Below are 26,854 nucleotides of genomic sequence, written 5' to 3'. Positions count from 1 at the left end.
CTGCTTGTAAGCATGTACTAGTCAAACAAGGGAATCTGCCCTCATTACTAATAAACTAGTTTGATTCTTGTCCTCATGTTGAATTTCAAATATAGATAGGTAAAATTCTCACTTTATGTTAGTTGTACATAAAAACCCAAAACCAAAAATCATACCCTTCCCCAGAAATGTTACCAACACAGACAAGAACTACAAGAAATAGTTGTAACCTTTATATCAAATATACTTTTATTATTGGTAATTGCATATTGTACCAACGATGACATAAATGCATTTTCTGACCCACAGATATCAGTTTGTTCAGTTCATCTCATTGTCCAACTAGCCTTATAATCACTTTTCTCAAATATCACGTGTACTTATTAATTGGCAGAAATTTGACACTACATACATTCAGAATTGTGTTTTGAACATAGGTAATTGGGAATTGTAGGGCCATAAGAAAAGCAGTGTTGTAGGTTTACAGTGCAATAGGAATGTTTTCTTAGATGTAGCTGTAGGCCTGAATGTATATAAAGTTCACCTTAAATCATGGTGTTTGTGAGCCCTGTGAATTTAAATTGTGACTTCCCTTTGAAAAACCAATTATTAGACATGTCTGGGTTTCACCTCAGTTCCTCTTGTCCCTCTATGCAAGACGTTTTGAGCCTGTTTCCCTTCGCTAGCTCCAAAAGCACACTGAAAACTATTATGGTTCTCAGTGATTACGAACTTATTAGGAAATTCACATTTTATTTCCTTATGCCGTTTTAAAGACTATTCATGGATAGCTGTTAGGCAAGACGGCATTTATCATTGGGAACCCTAACACAGGGTGATTGTGCTTGTCTGCCACGTTTCCATTAGGACATGGAAAGCAGTTAGCACGTTAGGGTCATTACTGATAAGGATAAGAATGGGAGGCTGCCCTCTGTGGCCCTGTGACTACCGCCTCTCTCCGCTGTTCTGAGAAGGAGTATGCAGCACTTGACTCATGTTTTCTTTATTTTCCAGCCTTGCACAAAGAGAGCCCGCCAGGAGTTGCTCCTTGAAGAAGAATACAGATCAGCATTTCAGACTGCAACAAGGGCTTTGGAGACAACTGAGGCTTTACTCAAACATTCTCGTGCTCCAGCCTGGCTGCTGTCGGAACTGGGGGCACTGCAAGAAAGGATTGAGAAGCTAAAATGCTGTGTGCTTAGAGGTTGAATAGACTGTGTATCGGACAGAACTGGGTTTGACTCTTCAAATGCCTTACCTGGATGTTTTTGTAAATGAAATTGTGAATATAAATTATGCTTGTATATTTTCATAGCACATAAAAGAGCTTTTGTAAATGTGAAAATAATCTTTATTTGACATAGAGAGCAATGGGGTGGGGTGTTTCTCATTGAGAGCTTTGGTACAGTGTAATACAGGTGAAACAGTAACTGCTCAGGTCCAAAGGGGAGAGACCTTTCTTTTCTCAGATGACAAACTGTAAACAAATAAGCTGCCTAAGAAGCCTTAGCAGTTGGAAGTTATAATTTACAGCTAGTTTTTTTCCCCCAGTTTGTTATTTCATAATAGAGCTTACTCTTTTACTTGTAAAGAAATGGCACAAAATTAAGCTTACCAGCTTCAATTTTTTTATTTCTTTACTTCCAGAATTGTCCTGGAAAAAAGCACTTCTTTAGCTATTTGCCTGTATGGAAACTGGCCGCAGTCAGCGCACAGGCACTCTCTCCTGGAATCTGGCACCGAGAGCCTTTTGCCACCTAGGGCTTAGTCAGCAACCTGAGCTTGGTCTCTGCTTGAGTTGGCACAGACTGCAAAAAAGAGCTCCAGGCATGGGGAACTCAAGCTGCTTTGGGGTTTTATGTCCATGCAGCTTCCTTTGAGGTATTAATTCTTTTAGAATTCTTCCTGAAGTCTAAGTTCGTCCTTATTGTCACCAGTTGTCATCTTCCCAGGCTAGCTCTTCTCCTTCCCAGCCTTCAGCCTCTCCCTGCAACAGAACACACCAACACTAGCTCTCTGAGGCAGATTATATGTACATCTGAAAAGCCAAGCATTTAACAGTGATGCAGAGAGAATGCCTTATGATAAGAAAAGATAAAGCTGTAACCAAAAGTTAAAAGCAAGATGCACTGGTTCTGATGTTAACAGTAACTGTGCAGTACAGTGAAATCATCTCCTTTATCAAGGACTTGCTCATGCAGTAGGTGGACCCAGGTGTGGTCTGCTGTGGCCAAGGACAGTTACATACAAGGCACAACACAGAAGATGTAAAATGGGTTTGTATTTTTAAAAAGCATTTATTTAATCTGATGTGCATGAATATCTATGCCTCACTTGTGTCTGGTGCCTGAAGAGGTCAGAAGGATGGAATCTCCTGGAACTGGAGTTAAAGACCATTTCATGGGAAGCATCATGAGAGAGCTGGCAATCAAACCAGGCCTCTAAAAGAATAGTCAGTACCATTAACCACGGAGCCTTCCTACAACCCCAAGATTTTATTTTGGTAATTTGTTTTTTTGTTTGTCTGGACCATGAACACTAGATGACAGCATGGTAGTGTCATGTATGAAAGACCAGGCCTTTCTAGGGACTGGTTGTATTGTTTCTGGGTTTACTTTAATCATTTTTAGCCAGCTCTGTACTCTGTTCTATCATTGATAAAACTGCTTGTTTATTGCTAGCTAGGACTTCTGACAGAGACTAGCACATTTAATACAAAGAATGAACTTACCTCGGTCATTTCTGTTGCAGCAAACTTTGAGGAAAACTGCATCACTGGTGAGACAGTATCTTTGTCAGGAACCATCCCTTCTGTCCTTAGTTCAGGCAAGATAAGAAAAGTACCTGAAGGCTTAATTTCTGGGACCATATCTGCAAACCAGTCTAACTCAGGATCTTGTGCTGGTTTCTTTTTCACTTGAATGGTAAACTCTTCTCCTAAACCAAGTTCTGATCGAACTTGTGGGGGTCTTTCTTGTGACATTTGGGGTGCTTTGACTTCCTCTTGCTGTCTATGACTGGTCTTTGAGGAAGGCCTGGATTGCACAGGCTTTGACTCTTCAGTGAGAGGAAGCAAAGCTGCAGTGGGCATCTGTTCCCCTGAGGTAACAGGCCTGGGAGCAGAGGCTCTGGCTGCTGTGTTGACTTCAGGGCCAAAGCTAGACTCACAGTCATCCCAGGACAACTCCTGTGCGCTCAGACTTGTGTGCTGGGTCTCTGCCACGTCACCGGGTTCTTGGGGCCATATGTGAATACTGGTCGTCTGGTGCTCAGGCTCCTCAGGCTCACTCCAGTCAGGCCACTCTTCAGGCTTATTAGACCCTGCAGGGAAGCTTCCATTGTCCTCTGAAGTGTTCTTCACATCTGAGAGTCCATTCATAGGGAATTTAATAGTGTGAGAAAACTGATCACCTATGAGTATATGCAAGAATTAGTCTCACGAAATGTTAAGGGCAAGCAATAAGTAGGTCTAATTGGAAATATCTGTGTACACTAGCAAGTCAGGTAGAACGTAAGATGCCAAATACGTTCTCCACGTACACCCAGCACTTAACTCAGGCACACCATGTTTAGATCTTTGACTAACTCTCCAAACACCTGTTGACATAAGCCTCTTAAGTAAACACAGATTCAGTCTTATCCTTGGTAGTAATTACACCCAGAAACGTGTGCTCAAGTAAGCTCTTCTATAACTATTTACTGTGGGGGTTGGTGCATAGATGACGGATAGTGCAGGTGTATAGGTGTACAGGCAGAGACAAGTGTGCAGTTGGTTCTACTTTATGTGTGTTCCAGACACTGAAAACTAGCCTTTTACCTCCCGAGCCACCTCCCCAGCCCACTTACTGTTCAAAGAGTCATCTTTAGTGATGTGTGAGTGTGCATGTGGGTACAGTGCCCACAGAAGCCATAGAATTGGGTGCTGTGGAGCTGCAGTTCGAGGCCAGTGCTGGGGACCAAAATTGTGTCCCCCTACAAGAGTAATTTATTCTTTTAACTGCTGAACCATCTGTCTGGCCCCCAAATTAAGTTTGAAACAGATTTTCTCAAATGTCATCAGGTGTTGGGAGATTTTAGGTTTACTCAAGTTCCCCATCCTACTTAACAGGTGATTTTTTTACTACACGTCTTATTAACATCTTAGTAGAACTCTTCATTTTTGGTGTATTACAGTGCAGACGGCATCAGAATACCAAAGTTTCTGATATAAAAATGAGTTCAAGTAATGTTAATTTATTATGTGGAAGGGTTAGATACACAGCCAACCATTTAGAGAGGTACGATGAAAAAGGAATTCCAAAGTGTACTTGATTTTCAAAATTTAAGCTTAATATTCTCTCAGGAATAGCTCTCAGGAATAGTGGGAAACACAGTTGAAATTCTTACCTGTCTGTAAAAGAGTACTGTAATATTCTTCCTGTATGTGCTTCCTGCTATTGATGGACATGTTGCCAGAAAACCATTTAGGGAATACATTAGAGGAAGGGTTCTCCAAGACTTTCGAGATCCGACTCTGCTGGCTGCACACAACATGCATGGGGGAACCTGAAGGAAGAGGAATGTGCTTATATCTAGCACATGATTGGTGAGCAACAGTCAAGGGAATGGGTGTATGTAGCACAGATAAAAGAACGTTATTAAATAGTTGACCAAAAAAATCACTATTAAATGGGTTGCTTGTCTCCAGAGGTTAAAGACCAGCTCTGTCACCACTTGATGATGGGACAGAACTATGAAGCAATACATACATAAAATTTTGGTCCTTAAAATTGTTCTGGTAGCAGTGTAAGACCACAATTCTAATTTCCTTTTAAGAATAAAAAGCTAGTAAGAATACAAGCCTAACAATATTAATGACTTAATACCACAAAACTATACATTAACAATTTACCAGAAAGCTTACACTCAAGGTTGTATATTGATCAGAAAGATGTATAAATTACAGCTGAATATTTTCCCTACCTTAAAGCTAGGGTAAGGGGAGCCAACTGTCATTATAAGGCTCCAGCTCTCTACAGCACCTCTCTTCTTCAACCTCAGCTCTCAGGGTCTAGCACTCTAAGCCAAGGAACTGCATTAGAGACCCAGAATTCTGTAATGAAATTATGGTCCTATTCAAGGTCATACAAAGTAGCAAAAAGGCAATTTTGTTGATACAAAATTCTTGTGCTACCTCCCACATAGAATACAGTGGGAACAAACCAAAGAAAGACTTCAGAAGTACCTTTTACCCAGTAGTAAGAATACATACTGATTAAAAATCTAGCAGCAGATTCGATTCAGTGAAATACTAGGCAGGTATAAAAGTGAGGTAGCTTTTATGCATTAACCTAGAAACATCTTTAATATGCAATACATGAAAATAATCTTGTGCACAGCATTATTAAAATAATCCTATGTAAACAGTTATCTGTCTTGTGGGTTTACAAAAAAGGATTCTCACTGAGCCATTAAGGGTCACTTTGTACCTACTATGAGTTTGAAAAGGAAATTAAACTTTCCTCGTGCTTTTTGACCATTAACTTCAACATAAACCTGTATTATATAATACAAAAACCTAATAATTTTTAATCTTACCTTCAGGGGAAAGGTCACTAGTTTTGGTAAAGCTTGGAGCAGTGCGCTTAAAGATCTTACTTCTTTGTCCTCCCACAACCACTTCTGGTCCAAGTAAAGACACCAGCACTGCCAGGCTCCGGAGAGTGATCGCCACAATGGAATCACTGGTATCACGAAGGCCCAGCAGTACCTACAAGCAGAATTGGGGTGAGTGTACACAACCATTCTCTTTATCCTGGGAAGGACCAACTGGCCTGCAGTCATAATACAACGCTTGTTCAAGTGAACGGCATTTTCCTAAACAGTTCTAACGTGGCGGCTCTCTGATCTTCTAAGGAAATATATCCATCCCTCCCAGTCCACCACGGATGGCTATTTAAGAAAAGAAAACACCAGGACTGGCAAGCTAGCTCAGTGGGTAAACGCTCTTGCTTTAAAATCCTGAAAACCATGTGGATTCCCCCACATAGTGGAAAGAGAACTCCCATGGGTTGTCCTTTTATCTCCACACATGAGCTGTGGAAGGTATGTACACACATAAATGTGTTTTAATATAGAGCCCCGTTGGAATAACTGGAAACTTACAACTCCCAACTGCTTCAAATGACAATTTTAAGTATAAGTATTCATACTTTCTTCATTATAGAACATAACAGTTCAGGAGTGACACTGCTCTGCAAGGCGTCCTTAGATCATTCTAGGGACTGGAGCTCTCTGTGGCTGGTCTAAACTCATTCTCAGCTATATGTATGGGAGGAGCCCACAAGATATCTGTATATAATGTAGTTAACACTTGCCCACTGGCTGAGTTAATTATGGTCTCACCAGTCATCCAACTGCAATCAGAACTAGTCTGGATGCTTAAAGAACAGTAAACCTTATGGCAAGTTATGGAACATGCAGTCATGTAACACCAAAACAAGGAGAAGCTTGTGTTCACAGAGTCAGAAGTAAGACAGATGCAAAGAAACAGTGAAAGAATCACAACCCAGCCTGACTGACTGCCAGGTTAGGTAGTTTGACTTCCTTTTATTATTTATACTTTTTAGCTATTATCCTTTTGTGTTTAGCTGGCTTTGTGTGAATTTTAGTTATATGCAACCAAAAGTACCTTAAACAAGGAGAACCATGGAGAAGATACTGGGGCAGGTTTTGTTCTGTATCAGAAGAGAAGCTGGATTAGCAGGGCCAGGGTACCTGGCTCCTGATATCAAGAACGTTGAGCTGCCATAGTTTTACTAGTAATTCTCAGTATGACTGAACTAATCAGTCATATATTTGTGGCTGATTCTCACTGATGTAAGATCAAGCACCCCACAATTGCTAGTGAATGGCAAGGAGTCTGATTAGGCCTGTTTTTGTCTTCTCATTCATTTACCTCCAAGAATCATAATTGTTCACAGACTAAGTAAGACTAAACCTGTTACTTCATTTGACAAGAAGACTGGACTGAAAATACCATTTCAGCCCTTCCCATTCTAGTAACTTTGAAATTCACCTGCTGTCTCAAATCTTTGTGAGTTGTTATCTGAGAACCTTGTCCTTTCATTCCCTACAGCGGCAGCACCTTTCTCAGTCTCTCCTCATCCTGCTTTTATAAGGATTGACACACCCCCACTGCCAACTTGGTTCTGACCTGTGGCAAGATGACTTTCTTTAGCTGTTCCTGAGTAAAGTGCTCCACATAGGCCTCAATGTGGGACAGTAACACCATCCGCACATGCTCCTCGTGGACCTCGAACAACTGGAGAAGCACAGGGATCACTCGTGACTGGAACAGCGCTGGCGAGAGCAAGCAAGGAGTTTCTCCTGGTGCATTCTCTACCCCAAATCAGAGGGTACAGACAGAACAGGCGTTCAGTGAAAAGAGTAAAGAACATAATTCATCAACTGAGTCCAGAACCTTATACATATTTTATGTATCTGTAAATTTTAAGCCCCGATCTGAAGGTATTTCCTTCTGCTGGTTGAAATAACTTCCAGACTCTATTGTCTCAAGCATTCTCTACATCCTGCTCCTTTCCTGCTTAGTGAGTCTGCCACAAGGCAAGTCTTTAACAAGCACTGATGTGATTCATGGCTTCTCTCTCTAAAATCCACAGTGAGGATGGAAAGCTATAAGGAAAATTCATTACTAAAATAAAAATGTTCAATCCAGAGATAAAATGCAATTCGAAACTGAAATAATTACCCATGATATCTGCAGGAGTGACATCATTTAAGAAAATGAAAACCATTTTCTCCTGCAGGGCAGGAGAGATGGCTCACTGGTTAAGAGCCCTGCACCGACTGCAGAGGACCGGGTTTAGGTCCCAGTACTCATAGTACCATCCCTAACTCTAGTCCCGGGGAATTAGTGTTCTCTTGTGATTTCCCTGGAAACCAGGCATGCACATAAGGCACGTACATACATGCAAGTATAACACTCATACACAGAAACTACATCTTTCCTTAAAATTTTATTTTAAGAAAATGTATTCTCAAAACAGGATCCAACCTAACTCTAAATTCCTTAGTATATTAATACTACATTCTCTAACCTGATATGTTACCACCACCTAAAGACAAACTTTCAAAGCAACTGCTTCATTTCACATTCAGGAAAAACCAACACTACAAGCAGCAGCCCATAGTTCCAAAAAATAAAGTCATCTTGGAGATTTTCAAACTTACTAAAAACACATGGTTTGCTTTCAGTAACTTAGGAAGCAAAGGCCTAAGGATTCACTGAAAAGATAACCTTAAGATGTGCCTTAACCTATTCAAAGGTCATGTATGTACCACGCTGTGTGTGTGTGTAAAACCACTTACTGTAGTAAATATGGTTCTCCAGGAAGATGTAAGATGTTCCATATTTACCTGTGGGTTTGGTGCCTGAGTTAAAGCTACCATGTAAGGGAGGAGTAACTGTTCTGTGCCTTTAGTGCTAAACTTTAGGATACTATAATATTACCCCACTCAAAAAAATGGATTAATAATTGCCAAACTCCTTAATAACTATTAACACTAGAAAAAAAAATCACCTTTTTTAGGTCCAAGTAGATAGGGAAGAAAACTCTTAACAGCTACTGGCTCAGCGAACACCAGCTGGTTAAGCAGAAGAGGCACCAATCTTGAAGCTATTAATTCTTCTGACAGGCAGCTCACTCGGTCCAACAGAAATCTAAGGACAAATGAGGACAGATGCCGTTAGCCTCCCATCTGGTGATGTTACCTGCTTGCTTTCTCACTCTGGCTCTCCCACAGCCTGGCGAAGGCTGTAAACATTTGGGCTGATGGTGTCTGCTGTGCATCTGCTTCATCTGTTCCTTGCTACACACTTCCTGTTAACATTCAGCCTTCCTTGGCCACTGCTCTAACATCCTCTTCCTCTCCCACCCACTGGCTAATCTCCCAAGTGCTCCTTCCCTTCCCCTCGTTCTGTCATGTCTGTCTGTCTTATCTCCGTATCTCCTTCACTGGTCCATCACGGCTCTCACATCAGCTCCTCGCTGGTGACAGAACTACGACATACTAACCAATCCAAGCTCCATGAGACCGAACTCTCCCCACAAACAGTGATCAGCAAGAGGTGTCCAGCCATCTCACAGTTCCATTCACTCTCTCAGTGGCTTCAAGGCAAGAAGCTCACTGTCTACAAGTAGCATCAACAGTCTGCCTGTCATACAAGGACCACTTACCTTTGCTTTGAAATCTGCCTGTCAGCAGGAATCAAGTGCTTGCCATCTTCTACACAAACCACAGTGGGTCTTACCTTGGTGCATTCACTCTCTTGTTTCTGTCCAGAAGAGCTTTTCTCTACCCACCTCCTAGCAAAGCAAACCTGGCACCCATCTGTATGTTTAAGTTACCAGTGTAGATGTGTCTGCATTACTAGGACAGTGTATTCTGAAGCACAGTAGAAAATATGTGGGGAAGTTCAACAGCCACTGAGTTCAGAAATCTAACTCACCCGGTACAGCACTCACATGACTACATAGGTTTGACTCAAGGGAGTGAATTTGTGTGTTTTTCCGAACTTACTTGAAAAATTCAGTCTTTTCATCTTCACTCTTTAATGTCAAGCTTTTCAAGAAATTTACAACTTCTAGAAAATCATTTCTAAATGTGAAAAAAAGTAGGACAACTAGTTAAAAGGCATGTTAAATACTGAAGCCATCACTACTGACAGACGTGCAACAAAGAAATGTCCCCTAAGTCATATGACAGATTCAAAATAGCTTACGAGAAAAGACAACAGAGCAAACCTAGGAGCTTACTGCCTTAATAATCCTGATACATCTGTGAGAGGACAGAAACAGAGCAGAGACCACACTTTTCCAATGTTTTCACTGTCACAGGACACTGGTTAAGTGACTACCCTGGGAGACATGGCATTACCCTTTCGAGAAGATGCTGATTCCCAAGTCCCCGTGGTAAAGTGAAAGCACCAGAGAGGGCCTGGGAAATGGAATGTCTATAGAAGCCACCAGTGTTTCTCATTTTTCTGACTTTTGCACCTAGGCAAGGCCAGTTTCTAAAGAGTCCACAGACAGTCCCAAACCTGTAAACCACTCTGTTCTAAGACAGCATGGCACCCAGCCTACCATGTCCTACCATATCCCTACTGTATCCTACCGTATCCCTATGAACCCCGCTATACGGCCTGGCATGAAGCACACAGCTCGGTAGGCCACATGGCACGCACAAGTGCTGCTTGCTCTTTCATGCTGGCCACTACACGTGATTCCTGAACAACTCATTAAGGCCATGCCTTCCATGATTTCCTCCACATAAAAATTCATGTTACTCTTAACTTTGTCAAAACTTAATTTCCATTAGGCTGCTGTTGATCAGTAGTTTTACTGAAAACAGTCTATTAACACATACTTTTCTCCGGTGGATAGATTAAAAGACAGTGGAAAATGCACAAGAAACTCACGAAACCACTTTGCACTATGTGAGGCACTTTTCTGCTTTTGTCGAGATGACCTGTGTCGTGTGCTGTTTTAGGGTGATACCTGAAATGCTGGTGTGTACCAGCAATATGTGCTCCAATGAATTCTTTGCATTTATGGTTTAATACCATATCTTTATGTCTTTACATTTCTCGTGCAAATGGGCATACGTGGGCTATAAATGCATGTGGTCACAATCATAAACTTCTTGTAAGAGACAAGTTGTTTACATTTCATGGCCATAAGTGACAAACAGATTGTCTACATTTATTTAATGTGCTCACATCTTTTTCCTCCTTTGATAGTTCTAGGCTGTAACATTTGTCAAAGAATTTCAATTTTTTTAAGCCCCCCCCCCCAAAAAAAAAACAACCCTTTAAAGACTCCTGTCAGATTGAAGTGAACCTGTGCATCCCAAAGCCGCTCACTCGGCCTGCAGTGTCTCACCACTGGCCTGCCGCGAGCTAATGCACACGGGCTGTAATGGAACGCAGTTGTGCTGCCTCAGGGAGGGAGGCTAGCCTGCTCCATCCTGTTGCTCCTCGTGCCACACAGAGGCATGGTCTGAGGTGTGGCCTGGAATGGGCTTTGGTGACTTTCTTCCCTTTACACCATTACACATTTCTTAAAGAACTTGCATTACTTGTAATGGTAACAATTTACTATAATGAATTATCTTCATACAGACTATGATATCGTGAGAAATAAAGTATTTCTAAAGGTCATCTACAAATACAAGAAAATAATAATAATGATAATTTCTGAAAGACATAAACATAAATATATACAATTGTATTTGCCAATTTAAGAAATAAGTGGAGGGGGGAGCCTGTTAGATTGGAAAAGGTTCAAAACATTTTCTCAGAAACACAAATGCCATCTGTCCTTGTGGTAACTACAGGCACTAACTCAGCAGCACCCCACACACGGGCCCCTCTGAGGTGCCTCATCTTCCTAGGGCAGCAGTAGCCTTCTTCCTTTTGCTCTCATTCCTTCCAAGTCTCCAAGTAGAAACACATAAAGATACTTTGTTTAAGAAACATCATTAGCTTTGTTAATAAAACTTAAACATGGAACTAACCTGGGCACAAGATCTGTGGCTACAGAAATGAAAAATGTAATTAAAACTAACCTTGAAGGTTCAAAACCATCTGTGAAGCCGGGAAAGTGTTGACTCTGTGCCCTTCCCTCTGACAAGGTCTACATACTGTGAGACAAGGGCGCTGTCTACTGCCAGACCAAACAAACCTGCTTCCTCACCAAGACAAACCCAGGGAACACATACCCATAATGCAGGGGCAGTGAAAGGCGAGGATGCGTTTATCTTTATCTACTTTCTCAGTTAACTCTGAACTGTAAACTACCTGACACAGGCGAGCTTCTTTATAATCAAATTCCTAATGAATCTAGATATAATTCCTCTTGACAGCTAAGAATTTGTACAACTTTCTGTGATAGAAACCCGCTCTGTAGCATGTCGCATGATGCCCTCACCTGAAGAAATCATGGGACAGTAAGGTGCTGAGTGCTGGCCGACATGTTGGCGTGGGACTGAGCAGAGCTGAGTGCAGGGTCTGTAGGAAGCTGGAGAGAACGTCCGCTGAAACTGAAACCCAGAGCTACAGTTAGTCCCAGGCATGCTCCCTCCTTCCGGACCTCTCTAGCTGGAGATGATGAGAGCAAAAACCGACCTGCAAAAGCCCAAGCACACAGAGCCCTGGCTGTTGCTACATGACTTCTGCTCCTTTAGGCCAGTGCCTTGGCAGGTAGCCAAGCTGTCTGGTTGGCACAGCCCACATTAGCCCAAGTGCCTCCCGTCTATATACTCCTATTTCCTGATTGTTAACACACCTCTGATCCAAAATGATGGTTCAGAAGGTGGAAGGCTTGAAAGGTTCTTTTTGGGTAGACCCTTCTCAAGAGAGCTAACTAAATGCCTGTATTTCCAATTCATCTACACATTTGCCACTATTATAGGTGTATTAGTTCAAAAAAACAAAACCTAACACTGCCCTAAAGTTTTAGGGTTTAATTCTCAAACATTTAGGAGGGAAGGTTCAAGTTGACAGCCAACAGGCACTTCTAACAGCAGATACTGCACATTCTGGTAGAAGTCATACTGGCACTGCAGGAAGTGTCAGCAGAATGAGACAGGCTACTACAGGATCAAACGTGGCACCGGCTGCAGTGACGTCACAGGTGCAGGGTCAATGTCCTAGAGTCCATCTCAAGAGGCTGATAGAGGCTGCCCAGCATGCAATTACAGAACACTGAAGGGAGCAGAGAACTGTCTTTAAGTAGCCTGGGCTTAAGAGGGCATGTAAGAAAAAACATGAAGTAAATTATAATAGAAAAACATGAATGGCTCTGAAAGCATAAAGAAAATTTAAGCCTGATTTTGAAGTCAATTTAATAAAAGCAGAGTCCTGCTCTACTATTCGGACATGTGCAGCTCAGCCACTAGGGCCTGTACTCAGAGCAAGACAACTCAGCAACAGAGCCAGGAGCTAACCACATACGCAGGGGCAGCCACTGGTCCAAGTGCTTCCTACTTAAAACTCTCTTTGTTGTTCACACTTCTGCTGCTGCTCTCTGTCTGCGTGGTACGCAGCAGCTCTCCCACCACACCAAAGACTGTAGTCCTTGGATTCCCACGCAGAGCGGGTCAGGGACGCCTTTCCTCCTTCGTCTGTGCAGGTAGCAGTTCGACGCCAACTCACCCTGCTCATTAAAGATGGGGAGCAAGCTGTCCACCAAAGCTCCAAAGGCATAGGCATCGCGGGCGTGTCCGTGGGACTCTGGGAGGGCCGCGAAGTCTGGAGACTAATGTATTAAAGACTATTAGAACGAGAGGCCCCGCTTTATAAGCGTCTCTAACATTCTCCCATGTTTGCATTTATTCTCAAACCTAAATTCACAGCACCACACTCCACAGGTTTAGGAATTATTAGTTCAAAGTGTATGACAAATACGTGTACACTGCATGCCAATGAAATAGCAGGTCTCGCTCCAAAACGGGAGACTTGGAACTACTAGTTGATGGGCTTATCAAAGACTTAAAAAAATCTGTATATGAACAAAGAGAAAAAATCATAATACACATTAGTGGCTTTCAGAAATGTGTTGACCATAAGCCAGAATACAATGTATTCTACACAGTCTAATATACACACATAGGTACACATGTACACGATGACAACAGAGGTCATAAAACAATGCTTTCCCTCTTAATCTTCCATGCCCAGTGATACAGATTTGGCTGATCCTGAGATTACAAACCTTAAGTTTCTAGCTGGGCCTGCATTTCCTGTAGAACATCAACAATCTGGAGGCTGGCACTTATTTTAGGGCTTGTAAGGGGCAATGCTTCTGAATTTACTACTAAAAGGTCTTCACCATGATACTAACAAGCACTCTTCCACGTCAGCTAGAGACTAGCTAGGAAGGAAGTGACTGGGACAGCGGACAGGAAAGGATGAGGTCACTGCCCCCCAATAATTATGGTGTCCAGAAAAGCAGCAATGGTTTATCATAAAATAACACCCGTCTTATTAACACCATCAACTCCAGCTTCATACAAACACAACTGTAAGCTGTTCCTTTACTGGGATAGTAAAATTAATCTCAGGCAGTTTCAATGTTAGAGGCATCACGAGGTATCAGAGGAAATGGTAAGGTTTGTCCTTCTAAAGGTTAAATCCATTGCACAACTGAGTCTGACTTACAGCTGCACTAAGGGGCCTTTACTTACCATCTCCTCAGGAGGAATGGATGCTGGGTCTCTTACTGACTGGATACTCCTGAGAAACTAGACAGAAGAGACAGTTAAGAAAAATAACTCATATACATACATATTTGGTAAATTAACCTCTTAGCTCAATTTAAAAAAGTAAGAAGCAGTGACAGCGAAGCCGCAGGTGAAACCTTTCTTTTTTTTTTTTAAAGATTTATTTATTTTATGTATGAGTACACCATTGCTGTCCTCAGACACACCAGAGGAGGGCATCAGATCCCATTACAGATGGTTGTGAGCCACCATGTGGTTGCTGGGAATTGAACTCAGGACCTCCGGAAGAGCAGCCAGTGCTCTCAACCACTGAGCCATCTCTCCAGCCCCAGGTGAAACCTTTCAATCGATGCTAGAGTCACTCCACAAAGTTCACACCTCTCTGGTTCACTGTGAGCATGGTTCCCAGCACAGCACGGGGCTGAGGAGAAGAATGAAGCTCAGCTCCTCCTCCCTTTGTGAGAGGCTCCTGACTACTCCCTTCCCACATAGACATTAGTGACTAGAAGGTGCTTTGGGCAGATGTGGCGCATGCTGCAGTGCTCCCTAGTAAGGACGCTGAAGCAGGAAGATTACTTGAGCCTGTAAGTTCAAGACCAACGTAGACAACACAGTGAGGGCCTGTTTTACAAGAGCAAGCAAGCTAACTGTTGATCACAGAACACACACTGATCAAACTTAACACTGCATCATGGGAATCCTAAGTTCTGCTGTCAAGACATGAAATCTGAGGCTCCTGTGGGCTGTCAGATAAAACCTACACCAGGGAACAGTACACCTGGTCACCTGTCCACGATGACTTCTGAAAAGCATTTAGGAAAGGCACAAGGACTATGAAACGAACGCGATAGCTCCCCTGTCTCCAAGCAGTGTTCATAACCTGCAGAGAAGCTAACGATTCTAATAAATGTGTTGAGTGCCACGAAGTCTAGAGATAGGGAAGGGTTCAGAGATGGGACTTAGGCTCCACCTTACACGCGTGTCCATTTTCTAGGGGACAATGGGAAGGAAGAAGACAGTCTGGCAGCAGAACCTCATCAGAGAAGAGAGGGGAGCCTCAGAGCTGCCCCGCACAGGCAGCAGCAGCTCAGCAACTGTGGGTGTTAACCCGAGCTGAGGTAGCATGGGCAGGCATTGTGAGGGGCGTTGTGCATATGCCATGGTAAAGCATGTATGCTCTGAACTACATGCTAATTAGATCTGAGGTGAGTTCAGAGCAGAAAGTGTGCAACAGACAGAAGTAATGAGAGAATATTCACAGAACTGGCAGCATCGGGTTGGGGTACCAGCTCGTGCAGGTGCCCATTACCAAGCCTAAGTGTAGAAATAGCCATGAAGACATCCCAGCGAGGCCAGCTAAGAGAGCTTCCTCATCTGCCAGACACCCCAGGTTCAGTTCCCGGCACCCAGGTAAGCTGACTCATAGCTGCTGAGCTCCAGGTGCAGGGATCTGACATCCTCTTCTGGCTTCCCTAGGCACCTGCCCAGACGCACACACGCACGTGCACGCACACACACACACACACTCACTATACCTTTTTAAAAAGACAGGGAGCCAATACTTTCACAGAGACATTATGAAGGGGGCGGCTTTTTTTTTTTTTTTTAAAGAGTACAAATGGTGAAAAGAAACAAACCATGAATAGTGTTGCTTGTACACTGGGGGGGAGTGTATAGACTTGTCAGACAATTATAGAAGTACCCTGGCAGCAACAACTCAACCCACAATCCCAACAGAACACAGTGTACTGACACAGCACCCTAGGCATTGTTCAATGAATACCTCTGGCCTCACAATAGACAGGTATCACTCCAGGAAGAGCTACAAAAACAAGGCACCTAACTGCTCAAATGGAAGAGAGACTCAGACAGCTGAGTCCAGTAGTAGGCCTAAGTCAGACACACAAGTACTTATAAAGAAGAGAGGCAGGCAGCTCCTTACATGTCTGAATAGACCACTACGTCTCAGCCTTAGGCTCCTGACCTAAGAAGGGAATACATGAATGTAGGATGATGTCACTGTGCAGGTGAAGGCAGGTACAGGACAGAACGAGACCTGTCATTGGACGAGAAGGAAGGATGGACGGGAGAAAAGATTTAGAGGAGGAGGAGACTGGAGCAAGAGGAGAGAGAGCAGTCCAGAGATCATGGAGGTGGCTGTTAAGATTCCTCTCTGCACATTTATAGGTTGTTATTACTATTTTTAAGGGATGGATGTGTTCAGGATTTTGAGTATCTAGATGTGCAAACTATGTCTTATCTAGGTAGGCAATTATATCTTATCAATTGGATCAGAGGTTACTGTGTTCTTTCATGTAGCAATTTAATTGAGCTCAAGACAGTGTGTGGTGGCTGGACACACTGGGTCGCCACGGAATTGGGATGTGTATGCTTGGCATTGTGGCAGCCTGCCTTGGGAACTAGACGGGTAGAGAGATTGCTGTCAGGCTCAGAGAGAAGCCATTGGCAGTGTGATATGGGATGGAGCAGAGCGGGTGAGAGGCTTTGCTGACTGAGATGAAGATGTCTACCAGATGTCATGAGGCCCTATGGTGCCAGCACTAGTGCGGGATAAAAGAAGTCTTTTTTTTTTTTTTTTACCACAACACATGAACCTCATACTTCTTTGACGAATAACCATTACAATTTAACTTTCTGAACTTGGGCATTAACAAACAGTTCATGTCTTCAAGTCTAAAATCATGGTAACTGTGCAGAAAATTACCTGGGGAAGAACCCCATCCCAAGTCACCATTGCATTCTCCCTGAGGAAGAGAGCTGCCACCTGGCTCACCTCTGGTGTGGCCTGAGAAACTTTGCAAACAGTCTCCATGCCTCCGAGCTTCCAGTGCCCATCCTCACTCACAAAAACAGACGATAAGCAGACATTGTTGTGTGTCAGATGTCCCTGGGGGGAAGAGACAAAAACAGAACAGGAAGGAGACTGGCACCCCGAGATCTGAAGGATTTAAACAATTAAATACAGGTCACCGAAGGCACATCAGTGTGATCCTTGGCACCTGCAGCAAAGCAGATGGAGCAGCATTTAAAAGAACAAACCAGACGAGGTTAAAACGGGACAGGCAGACAGCAGGGAGCTCCAGCTAGCTCCCCTGCCCGGCGGGCAGGTCAAGGGAGACATCAGAGCCAACGCATAGATGCTGTCAGTCCCACTTCATAGGGATCAGGAGCCACACATGTTCTTAAACATACACAAATCTTCAAAGCCTGGACCCCTCGCTTCCAACACCTTACACAAAAGTATCTTGGCCCCCAAAGATTAAGTCGCCCTCTCTCCTAAAGTCCCTGTGGTCTAGAATCCATCATATACCCAGATCCACTTTGAAAGCTTGCTAGTCAGGAGGCAATAATGAAAACCTATCAGAAGGTGAAAATGGAATGACTAAGAACCACCAGAAATTTCCCACAGACCACAAAACAATCAAGTTTAAAATTATAAAAAAAACCAACACAACAAAACAAAACAAAACAAAACAAACAAACATCCATAGTAGAGTCAAATACAGAGAAGAGAGAAAATGAGAACAGAGTTTGACTGGCTAAGTTTCTTTTTCAAACTGGAAATCATTCTAGTAAACAAAAAGTACACTAAATATGCTACTCCCAAGATCCAGTGTGTATGCATTTTTATACAGAAAACTCTCAAGTGTTTGTATGATATGCTTCCACTCAGGGGAATGAAAAAGAAAGACATATAAATATTTGCAGTGGAATAATAAACTGAGTACCATGGTTGTCTCTGATCCAAGGATGGGACATATTTAACCTGCTCCTCTCATCTTGTTGCTTTTCTATTAATATCTATTAGAATGAGAGTAAGAGAGAGAGAGAGAGAGAGAAAGAGACAGACAGACAGACAGACATGAGATGTTAAGATAAGCCTGGTGGCAGTGTGTGTAACAATGACTGCTGAAGACCTAAGCCTTCAGAATGTAAGCACCACAAAACAGTGACTCAGCCATACTGACAACAGAGCCCGAGGAAGCAGAAGCATCCTCCACCCGGATGTCACCAGAGCCAAGCACAAAGCTGAGTGGCCCTGTTGTGAGCTCTCACCCCTGGATCAGCCACACAAATGGAAAGTGTTCCTTCCTAAGGAATGGTTATTTCTTCCTTTGAAAGCTAAAATGGAGTAGAACTTCTAAAAACAAACAGGAACTTCGGTCTATAGTAACATTATTGCCAAAGCTTTCTCTTACAAGTACTTGATTGGACAGTAGAAGAGGAGGGCAGGCTGAGAGGTTTCAGAGGCAGGACAGATAGGAGGGAGGGAGAGGGAAGGAAGATGGAGGAAGAGACAGACCATCCAGAATCCGTGTGGCTTTAAATAGCCACGGGTAGCTATGAACATCTTATAAGGGACGGATAATTATAGGACAATTCGTCTTATCTAGGTGGGCAGTTTATAGCAGTATCAATTGGCTCTGAGTTCATTGTGTGGACGTTTTGTGGAGTGAGAATTTACTGATATAATCTGATTGACAAATTACAAGCTTCTAGGGTTTTGATTTTTCTAGGTTACTGGGAGTTGTGACAATAACCACAGGGGGCGGATGCTGGGAATGTGAGCAGAGTCCACAGCAAGAGAGCCTTGAGATGGGCGGTCGGTACAGGGGGCTGGCTAGCCACGGAAGCAGTGAGACCGCTGGGGCCAGAGAGTAGCCAGTGACGGTGTGGGACGGTGCAGTTTTTATTTAATGCAGTAAGAAGTACGACAGTAAGGTGAAATGCAATGACGTAAGGAACTGCTCAGGGACACAGAACTAGTTACTGATCCCACAAACCACCTGTGGCACCTCTTATCCCTCCCCATTTCTTTCTCAGTTCCCTCCGTGCTATCCAAGCGCCACTGCCCAGACAGTGGCTTCACTTCCCAGCAACGCCTGTGAGGGAGAATCAGATCACTCACTCTCTCATGAAGGAAGACGAGAGCCAGCAATATGTCATAGATCCCAGCACAGACTTCAGCAGGAGACAGGGTTTCCAAGGCCACTTCCAGAGGCTGCACTCTCTCGGTGACGAGGTGAATGCCATCTGCTTCCACAGTACAAGATAAAAACCTTAGCAAGCAAGGGTGACGGAGTGTCTTTAAGTGCTTTAAAACACAAATAGAAGAGTTGCTGAAGTTAATGACTGAAATCAAGTAATTACAGCCTCACACACGCTGTAATGGAAGTTATGCTTTCCCTGAAGGTCTTTTCATCCTCCCTATGCTCCCCCAGATTTCAGGAAGGACAAAAGAGACGTTCTACATCTACTGACTTTTCTAAAGGAGCTCATACTGACTCAGACATGACACAATCAAAGCAGCTCTCGGTTAAACCTGAAGCTCTCGGTTAACCTCGGTTAAACCAGTTCCTACTACAGTAAATACTGAAGGATTAATTCATAAACACAGCCATAGTTTTCTCTCTAGAAACCTTTTCAAGATGATGTGAATTAGATAATACGAAAAATAGGTTATCCAAGGAACTACCAAATGTGGCCTTGCTTTCTTTAAGAAAACTGGCCAATTTACTGAATACTATTACAAGATGGGGGTCATGTTTTTTCTACGGTATTTTTCCTTTTTCTCGTTTCCTTTTTGATGTGTGTATGCTGAGGTAGACCATGTTATTTGAGTACTACATGACTGGGCCATATCATCAGCCCAAGTCATTTTCTTCTAAGCTGTCAATATCCCCTGAAATGGAACCAAATAGCAAACTGATTGCACTGACAATCTCAACCAAAGGCAGCAGTGACCAGGGGCCAAGAAGGACTTTCTGACTGGAGCCAAAATGGAGGCCTCCAGAAGTCAAGGATCCTGTAAGGTCTCTCGCCAACAACCAGAGGCAGGGTAAACATCCAATTGAGAGGCAGGATTCTGTGCCGTCCACTCTAACACACAAATTAAAAATGCTGGGACAGGGGCTTGAGGGCTCAGTGGCTCAGCAGGTAAGACTGCTCAAGCAGAGGACCCGGGTCTGACTCCAGCACCCACAGGGCAGTTAAGAACCACCTGTCACTCCAGTTCCAGGGTCTGCTGCCCTCTGCTGGCCCTTGGCACCAGAGACACGCAGGCAGGCAAAGCATTCAGACACAAAAAACAAAAATATTTTTAAAATGCTGTGACATTATGGTGTTTCGAGGCAAGGAAGATAATTAAATTCCTAAAATACTTTATTGTCAGCGCATCGACACGTTAGTTAAAATATCAACAGTGAGCAGTATCTCTGTTAAGCTGGAGTAACCTCGTCTCTCCCAGATTAGCCATATGGAATGGCTGCCTGCCTTTCTCAATACAAATGTGAGTAAAAACATTACAGAGAGCCTTGCAAAGGTCTCTGGCTGTGGTGAAGGTATGTGGAGACAGGACAATTGTTTTTATATAACTCTGAGTCACAAACTACTCCTGCATTGAAGGTGCTGTTGGGACAGTCGCAGCACGGTACCTTGGCAGCCTTGTTAACCTTGTCTTCGTTTTCTCGCTTGTACACGAACACTGAAGCGCATTTCCCATCCTGCAGTACGGCGGGATAAACGGCAAGTCCAGATGGTAGGGTATATGGAGGCTCTCCCAGTGTGTAGCTCTTTAAAGCGCTGTTCTCTGATCCCATCCCTGCTGCCGTGAGGCCGTGCTGCTGCTCCTCCTCAAATCCAAACAGCTCTACGCACAAAGCAGAAAACATACTGAGACAGTAAATCTCTCCTGCAATATAAGCCAGGCTGGCTAAGCCAAGTTACCCCGAAGTGACTAGTAACAGGTCCTCAATCCCGCTGTGCTCACCACTGTGTCTGAGAAAACAAACTGGAAATGGACAGCCAGTTATCAGGAATGCCTGTTAATTAACAACAACTCCAGAGAAACTGTGTTACTAGTTGTGTAGTTCCTTCCCTAGACCCAATCACACGCATATCTATAAAGGCTTGTAAACGCTTTCCGTTAAAGTTAAGTAGCCTTTAGAGAAATGCAAATCCCATAATCACAACACAGATCTTTCCATTTGGATTTTCCTTGGAAGAAAAGTTACAGATACCATCTATCTATGCAATACTGCTAAAAACATGTGCCTGTCACTGAGCTGAAGTGTGTCTATATGCACACACGTTACTATAGGAGGAACAGAAAGGTATGAGGGTGAAAAGATACAGAATATCTGCTTTTTCAAAATCTAGGAAGATACAGGTAAGAATTTTGCTTTTTAGCGAATGCACCAAGCTCAAGTTCTCTCTCTGAAGAACTGTGACAGAACCAAATGCAGAGGACACGAGACCATGCAGTGCCCAGTCCCATCTGCAACACAATTTCTGCACCTGAGGCTCAGGGATCAGCCTGGTAAAAGCCAGAGGAACGACAAGTTTGTTGTGAGACTGTAGCTCCTACAAAGTTAGAGACTAAGACAGTCTCACCAACATGGCTGCCTAAATAACACCCAAATGAGACACTGATGGACAGGCTGACTCAAAAGGGTGAACTCTCCCACAACCTCACCCCCAGCCAAAGAACCACAGGTGGCTGGAGAATGCTGAGAAGCAGGGAGGAGCCCAGCTGGTTATCCAGTACCAGGTGTCAGCACTGGGAGCACAAACGCACGCAGGCTCGCATGCCGGCACGCACGCACAGGTCATTGTACAGACTGGGCAGGTTGTACTTATGTATTTTGGAGCACACACATATGTAATAATTAAAGAAAAAGAGACGATGAATTTGAGAAGGCAATGGCGAGGAGGACAGGGAAAGAGGGGAATGGTATAATTAAGTGTAATTCCAAAGATAAAAAACATATAAGGGTTGGAGAGATGGCTCAGAGGTTAAGAGCACTGTCTGCTCTTCCAAAGGTCTTGAGTTCAATTCCCAGCAACCACATGGTGGCTCACAACCATCTATAATCAGGTCTGGTGCCCTCTTCTGGCCTGCAGGCATACATGCAGGCAGAAAGCTGTATTTATTATATATAATAAATAAATGTTTTTAAAAAAACATATAAAAAGCTAATAACATCAATAACAATACCAAAAACCCAACAGGCATCCGTGATAAGAAACAGTCACGTCTTACTGGAACAACAGAGAAAGCCGTGCATGCAGCTACAGAGGGCAGCTCGGCTCCGTGGGTGGGGATGGATGCAGTGGTCCCTGAGAAGTGAGGGCCTTCCTCCTGCTCCCTGGCCGAAGAGCGGTCAAGTCACAGACTAAGTGTCTTCAGTGTCCACAGCCGAATGAAGGGGCAGACCACTGTTTCCTCCACAAATCTGAACTGGGTAACATTTTCCTTCATCATCGGTAGCACACCTGAAGTTGGGGGCACCATGAGGTGGGGCTATGGCAAAGGAAGGCCACACGGGAGCAAACACGTGGCAGGCACCAAGGAAGTGAGCAGTCAACAGGGTAATGAGAGGTACAGGCTGGGGGAACAGCAGCTTTATAGACACACAGGCACCCTCCACCTCAGACCTGCCTCACATTTGCGGCATGAGCGGCTGGCTTCTAAGCCAGTTTTTCCACTGCTAACCTTCCTGGAGTCTGCAGCTTCCCTGACGTGGCTTGAGTGGACCTACACTGTTAGAAACCAACTGACACTTCTACTCTAATCCTGTTTGAAACACCAGTGAGACCATAGGTATGAGATTGGGAAGGGCTACTTTGAAGTCTGTGGAGCTAGCCTGTGTTCTTGGCTCACTTCAAAATAGACGTTTTCAAAATTAATAAACAATAAAGGAGAAACAGAGCAGGTAAGTATCTTCTTGGCAGAAAAAAAATCAGTTTAATTCCGTTAGACCTGAAGAGATACTGCGGTCACTGAGAATCATGAGCTATGCTGGCAGAGCCTTGCATCTGCTGGCAGAGGCCAGGGCGGTGAGCATCTAGCTTATTTCCAATAGCAGGACGAGTCCTTATCTGAAGATTGACCTAAATTAGACCTAAATTACCTATTAACCCTAACTCAATGCTATAAATACAGTGATACCTTTAGAGTTACACAAATATTAGGAAGATACGAAAACCAGGCCTTTTTCACAGTGATATATGCTGCCTATGATCCTAAGAAAGAGCACCTTAAAAAGGGGATGGCTCAACTTCTCCTGAAGCGAAAGGGATGCCTTGTATCGAGGTCTGTGCCCAATCCAGTAGGGAAAGGTGCTGAGGACTGGATCCGAGAACACCGAAAGCAGTCACTCTGGTTCTTCCCACACGGGTATCTAAGAGGTAGGACGGCTGATATCAACAGTGCTTTAAAAACTTCTGAATGGAGCGGAAAGAAACTTACTGAAATGCAGGATGTAAATAAGACTCCCAACTCCCAAGTATTTTTCTTGGTTTGGGAAGTAAGAAGGAAAATATGAAATAGTTCCAGGTAGCTCCGAAAGTCACACAGCGGTAGAAAAGGATATTCTAACGTAGCACAGGCATTTTAGTGAACACAGCATTTATAATTTCTATAAGGAAACGTCGAGTCGACAGTCTAGGACTATATGGTGACTATACGCCATAGTTTGTTTCGTTTTTTTATCTATTTCCCTCCATCCTTTTTATTTCTTTAGCTTCAGGCGAGGCTCCTGAAGGGACCATCTGTGGTTTGGGTGCACCCTTGCCTAGGTATTCAACCACACACCACATATCCTCTGAGAAAAATATGTCCCTCTTAGTTCTTCTATCAGGGAGATTCTCTTCGGTTCTAGTTCCCTTAGCGTCAAAGAGCCAAAGGTTATGACTTGCCCCAGAGTCCTAAGGATATTTATTCGTTGGCACTTAGGTATTGGGTGACAAATCTTACTAGCACCCCTGTGCTTTGATCTGTCTCAGTCATGTATGTTCCCTGTCAGGAAGTCAACCGCACTGTGCTGGCTGACAAGCAAAACATTTAGTTTCTGTGGACTAAAAGTACTCCGAGGTCTGACCTCAGCTCAATTCACCAGTCCCTCAAATCAGCAGTAACAGTGATCCCAGAACTCAGCAAAAAAAACAACCTTGGGCACATGAAGCCCCCGGGGTTGAGGGCTGACGCTTGCCTGGGACCCTGCACCACCGCCTTCCTGATGGACTCCAGGCCGGGCGTCTTGGCTCTCCACGGGCCTCCGCCGGCTGGGGTCACCCGAGACGCCGGGCAGAGGGGGCACCCCGAACCAACCGGGGCAGCGTTCAATGGGTCGCTCCGGGCTGTCCTGCCAGGGGCGCCTCCGCTCCCTTCCCGCCCCGCCGCCCAGGCCGCACGGCTCCCGGTTACCTGCGGGCGGCGGGAGGAGGCTGGCGGCTCCGCTCCCTCTTCGCCCGCGGCTGGCTCCGACGCTCAGACCACGATTCCTCCACCCACAGTCACCCCGGACGCCCGGGCTCAGGCAGCTCTACAAGGGCCCGGAAGCGGGTCAACAGACCGGCCTTCAGTTCCTCCGACGCCACCACCGAGGCGCGAACCCGGAACCGAGCTAGAGCGGCCGCACAGGTGCTGCGAGGGCGCGTGCCGGGTTGAGGTGTGTGCGCCAGGGAAGCCTGCGCCTCACGCCTGCTCCCGGCAGACGGCTTTGGCTGCCGGGAAACCTCCGCGTGTATTTCCAGCTCGACTGCAGGGGCGTCCTGGTTTTAATGTTTGGGTTTTTAACCGGCTACTTTTGAGTTCATTTCCGCCCGAAGCCAAAATGGCCGCCTCTGGCTTCAGACAAGTACTACAGTAAGGGGCGGGGAGAGAGGAGTTTGGGGCTGAGCCAGAACTTTCCGGGTTCTCCCTCAGCGTCCTAGCCACCTTAATTGGCTGTGCTGCACGAGATTTTTATTTATTTATTTATTTATTTATTTATTTATTTATTTATTTATTTATTTATTTATTTATTTATTTATTTATTTATTTATTTTTAACTGCTGATGAAGTTGTCAGAAATCCTGATGATTGACGCTTAAGACTAAGAATTAATGCTTAAGGTTTCAAATGGAAAACCTGGAATCATAATTCAGCGGAAAAGTAAGGAATCTCATTCAAGACCGAAGAGGACGGACGGAAGGGAAGAAAGTGAAGAGGAGAAATGGGGATGGGAGGAGAGGAGAGATAAGAGTGAGAGGAGGGGAAGGGAGTGTGGGAGAGAAAAGGAGGAAGAGAAGGCTACACGTGCGATAGTGTTACCGGCTCCAATATCCGCTGACTTCTTGTTCTCCTCGCATGTTTACCTTCGATACAATAGTCAAAGACTAAATGTTCAAACCGTTTGCGTGTGGGAGGTCGCAGCCTCCGCCTTCCTGGTAGAGACTGTGGGCACGGATAAAGTAATAGCAGCTACCATGTTCTGTAAGGCAAGTCAGCATGAGACCAGGATTGCCTTGGTCAATTTGTTTTGCTCTCTTTTTCCTGGAGGAGTAAAATCGAGCCACTTTAAGCAGCACCTGAAATCTACCGAGAACATGATTGCTTTCCTGACTCGCCATCGTGCTGTATCTTTAGTCCTGAGTGCTTGCTGGCATTCTCATCCATTCTTTGAATACTAATCCAAATCCAGGTGTGGATGGGATCTTGGGTAGCCTGTATCCTATTTTCCCAAACACTATAGTTACCTTTTCCTCTAAAATTAACGATAAGAGACTTTCCTGCTGAATGTGTAAGACAGGATTGGAAGAGACACCCTCAGTACTTTCCCTGCCCACTATGTATTCACTTCATTTACCTCTGGTGTCACTGCAGTCTCTAAATAAACCATCTCTTACATCTCGGGATTAAGGACCACATATTCGAGGCCACAGATTAACTTGTACAGTTCCCCCTCAATAGGGTATGCTGATTGTTCTGTCCAGTGGACACTGGATTCTGTAGGAAAGAGATCAGTGTTGTACTGGCACATACAGATTCAACTGTCCTGACTGGAGTTGGGTGACAAAACTTAGTGTGTGGAGGACAAAGTACCACCACAGGTGATTTCCTCATGGAGGTCTGGAGACAAGCTCTTTCACTGGCTTGCAGCTCTGATTAATCTAGGCTCTCTGTCCAGGGAGCCCCAGAATCTACTCGCCTTTGCTTTTCCAGTGCTAGGATTCCAGGCTTCTGCCAACACTCTGCATTTTTAAACATAAATTCTGGGGACCAGACTCAGGTTCCGAGCACTTTACTGACTGAGCCATCTCCTAATGCCCCTCCCCACCAGATTGCTTGCATATGAGTCTTTGTGTAGATGTTGGGCTCCCTAGATTCTTATACTTGAACGGAAGGCTGGTACCTTGCAACCTTTCAGTCTATTTGACCTATTTTGAAGTTACTCATTTTAGCAATGAAAATCCCCCTTTTTAACATCCTTAAAAGCACTATTAGTCTACATTAGACATGAGAAGGGCATTAGCTGTAGTATCTATCTCTGAAGAATGGGTTTCTGATTTAAATCCTTCTGATGCCAATCCAAGTGTGAAATGCTTCTTAGCCCCCAGCTGTGCATGAATCACCTCAGAGTTTAAGAGACAGGTTAGGGGAAAATAATGGATGTGTTGGTGTTGAGTTGTCTAGGTCTTGTAAAACAACCCCAGACCTCAGCACAGCTGACTCCGTGATGGAAGCAACATCCAGGCTGTAAGACTCAGAGTGTAGACGGCACCACCTGCCAAAACTAAAACGAAGTCT

At 44.2% G+C, this 26,854-nt stretch overlaps 2 protein-coding genes and 1 long non-coding RNA gene across 12 annotated transcripts in view; 2 read left to right on the top strand and 1 right to left on the bottom strand.

The window, feature by feature from the left end:
* The window catches only part of Firrm (FIGNL1 interacting regulator of recombination and mitosis), a 43,942-nt gene extending 42,618 nt beyond the window's left edge, over positions 1-1,324 (top strand). For all 4 annotated transcript variants that reach the window (XM_008769674.4, XM_008769673.4, NM_001017493.1 and 1 more), the window contains one exon: positions 994-1,324. In XM_008769674.4, coding sequence (XP_008767896.1) covers positions 994-1,188 — 195 coding nt within the window. In that variant the 3' untranslated portion in view covers positions 1,189-1,324. The remainder of the gene's footprint in view (positions 1-993) is intronic.
* On the bottom strand, positions 203-24,810 carry Scyl3 (SCY1 like pseudokinase 3). Of its 7 annotated transcripts, XR_005492254.2 has the most exons (15): positions 24,491-24,629; positions 20,718-20,932; positions 19,193-19,378; positions 17,057-17,170; positions 14,227-14,283; positions 13,196-13,298; positions 11,970-12,081; positions 9,562-9,639; positions 8,562-8,701; positions 7,175-7,359; positions 5,557-5,728; positions 4,366-4,524; positions 2,711-3,390; positions 1,595-1,966; positions 203-1,140 (listed from the first exon to the last, which is right to left on the bottom strand). XR_005492254.2 is itself a non-coding variant. In XM_008769661.4 (14 exons), exons 2-14 carry the CDS (start codon positions 20,880-20,882, stop codon positions 1,910-1,912), a joined length of 2,160 nt encoding a protein of 719 aa, XP_008767883.2. In that variant the 5' UTR covers positions 20,883-20,932; positions 24,491-24,629; the 3' UTR covers positions 203-1,909. The 7 variants fall into 7 exon arrangements, 5 of the variants coding, with proteins under 5 accessions (XP_008767883.2, XP_063128561.1, XP_006250238.1 ...); XM_008769661.4 differs by having other exon boundaries at positions 203-1,966; positions 2,711-3,342; XM_063272491.1 differs by lacking the exon at positions 24,491-24,629 and adding an exon at positions 23,322-24,101 and having other exon boundaries at positions 203-1,966.
* Positions 5,605-7,704, top strand: LOC120096301 (uncharacterized). Its single transcript, XR_005492603.2, has 2 exons — positions 5,605-5,745; positions 7,097-7,704. It is a non-coding gene; the product is annotated as an uncharacterized LOC120096301 (long non-coding RNA).
* Positions 24,811-26,854: the final 2,044 nt, after the last annotated feature.

Source organism: Rattus norvegicus, chromosome 13 (genome assembly GCF_036323735.1).
Source record: "Rattus norvegicus strain BN/NHsdMcwi chromosome 13, GRCr8, whole genome shotgun sequence".
Lineage (NCBI taxonomy): Eukaryota > Metazoa > Chordata > Mammalia > Rodentia > Muridae > Rattus > Rattus norvegicus.
Note: the sequence above shows the minus strand (reverse complement) of the source record. Positions and strands in the feature narration are given on the sequence as shown.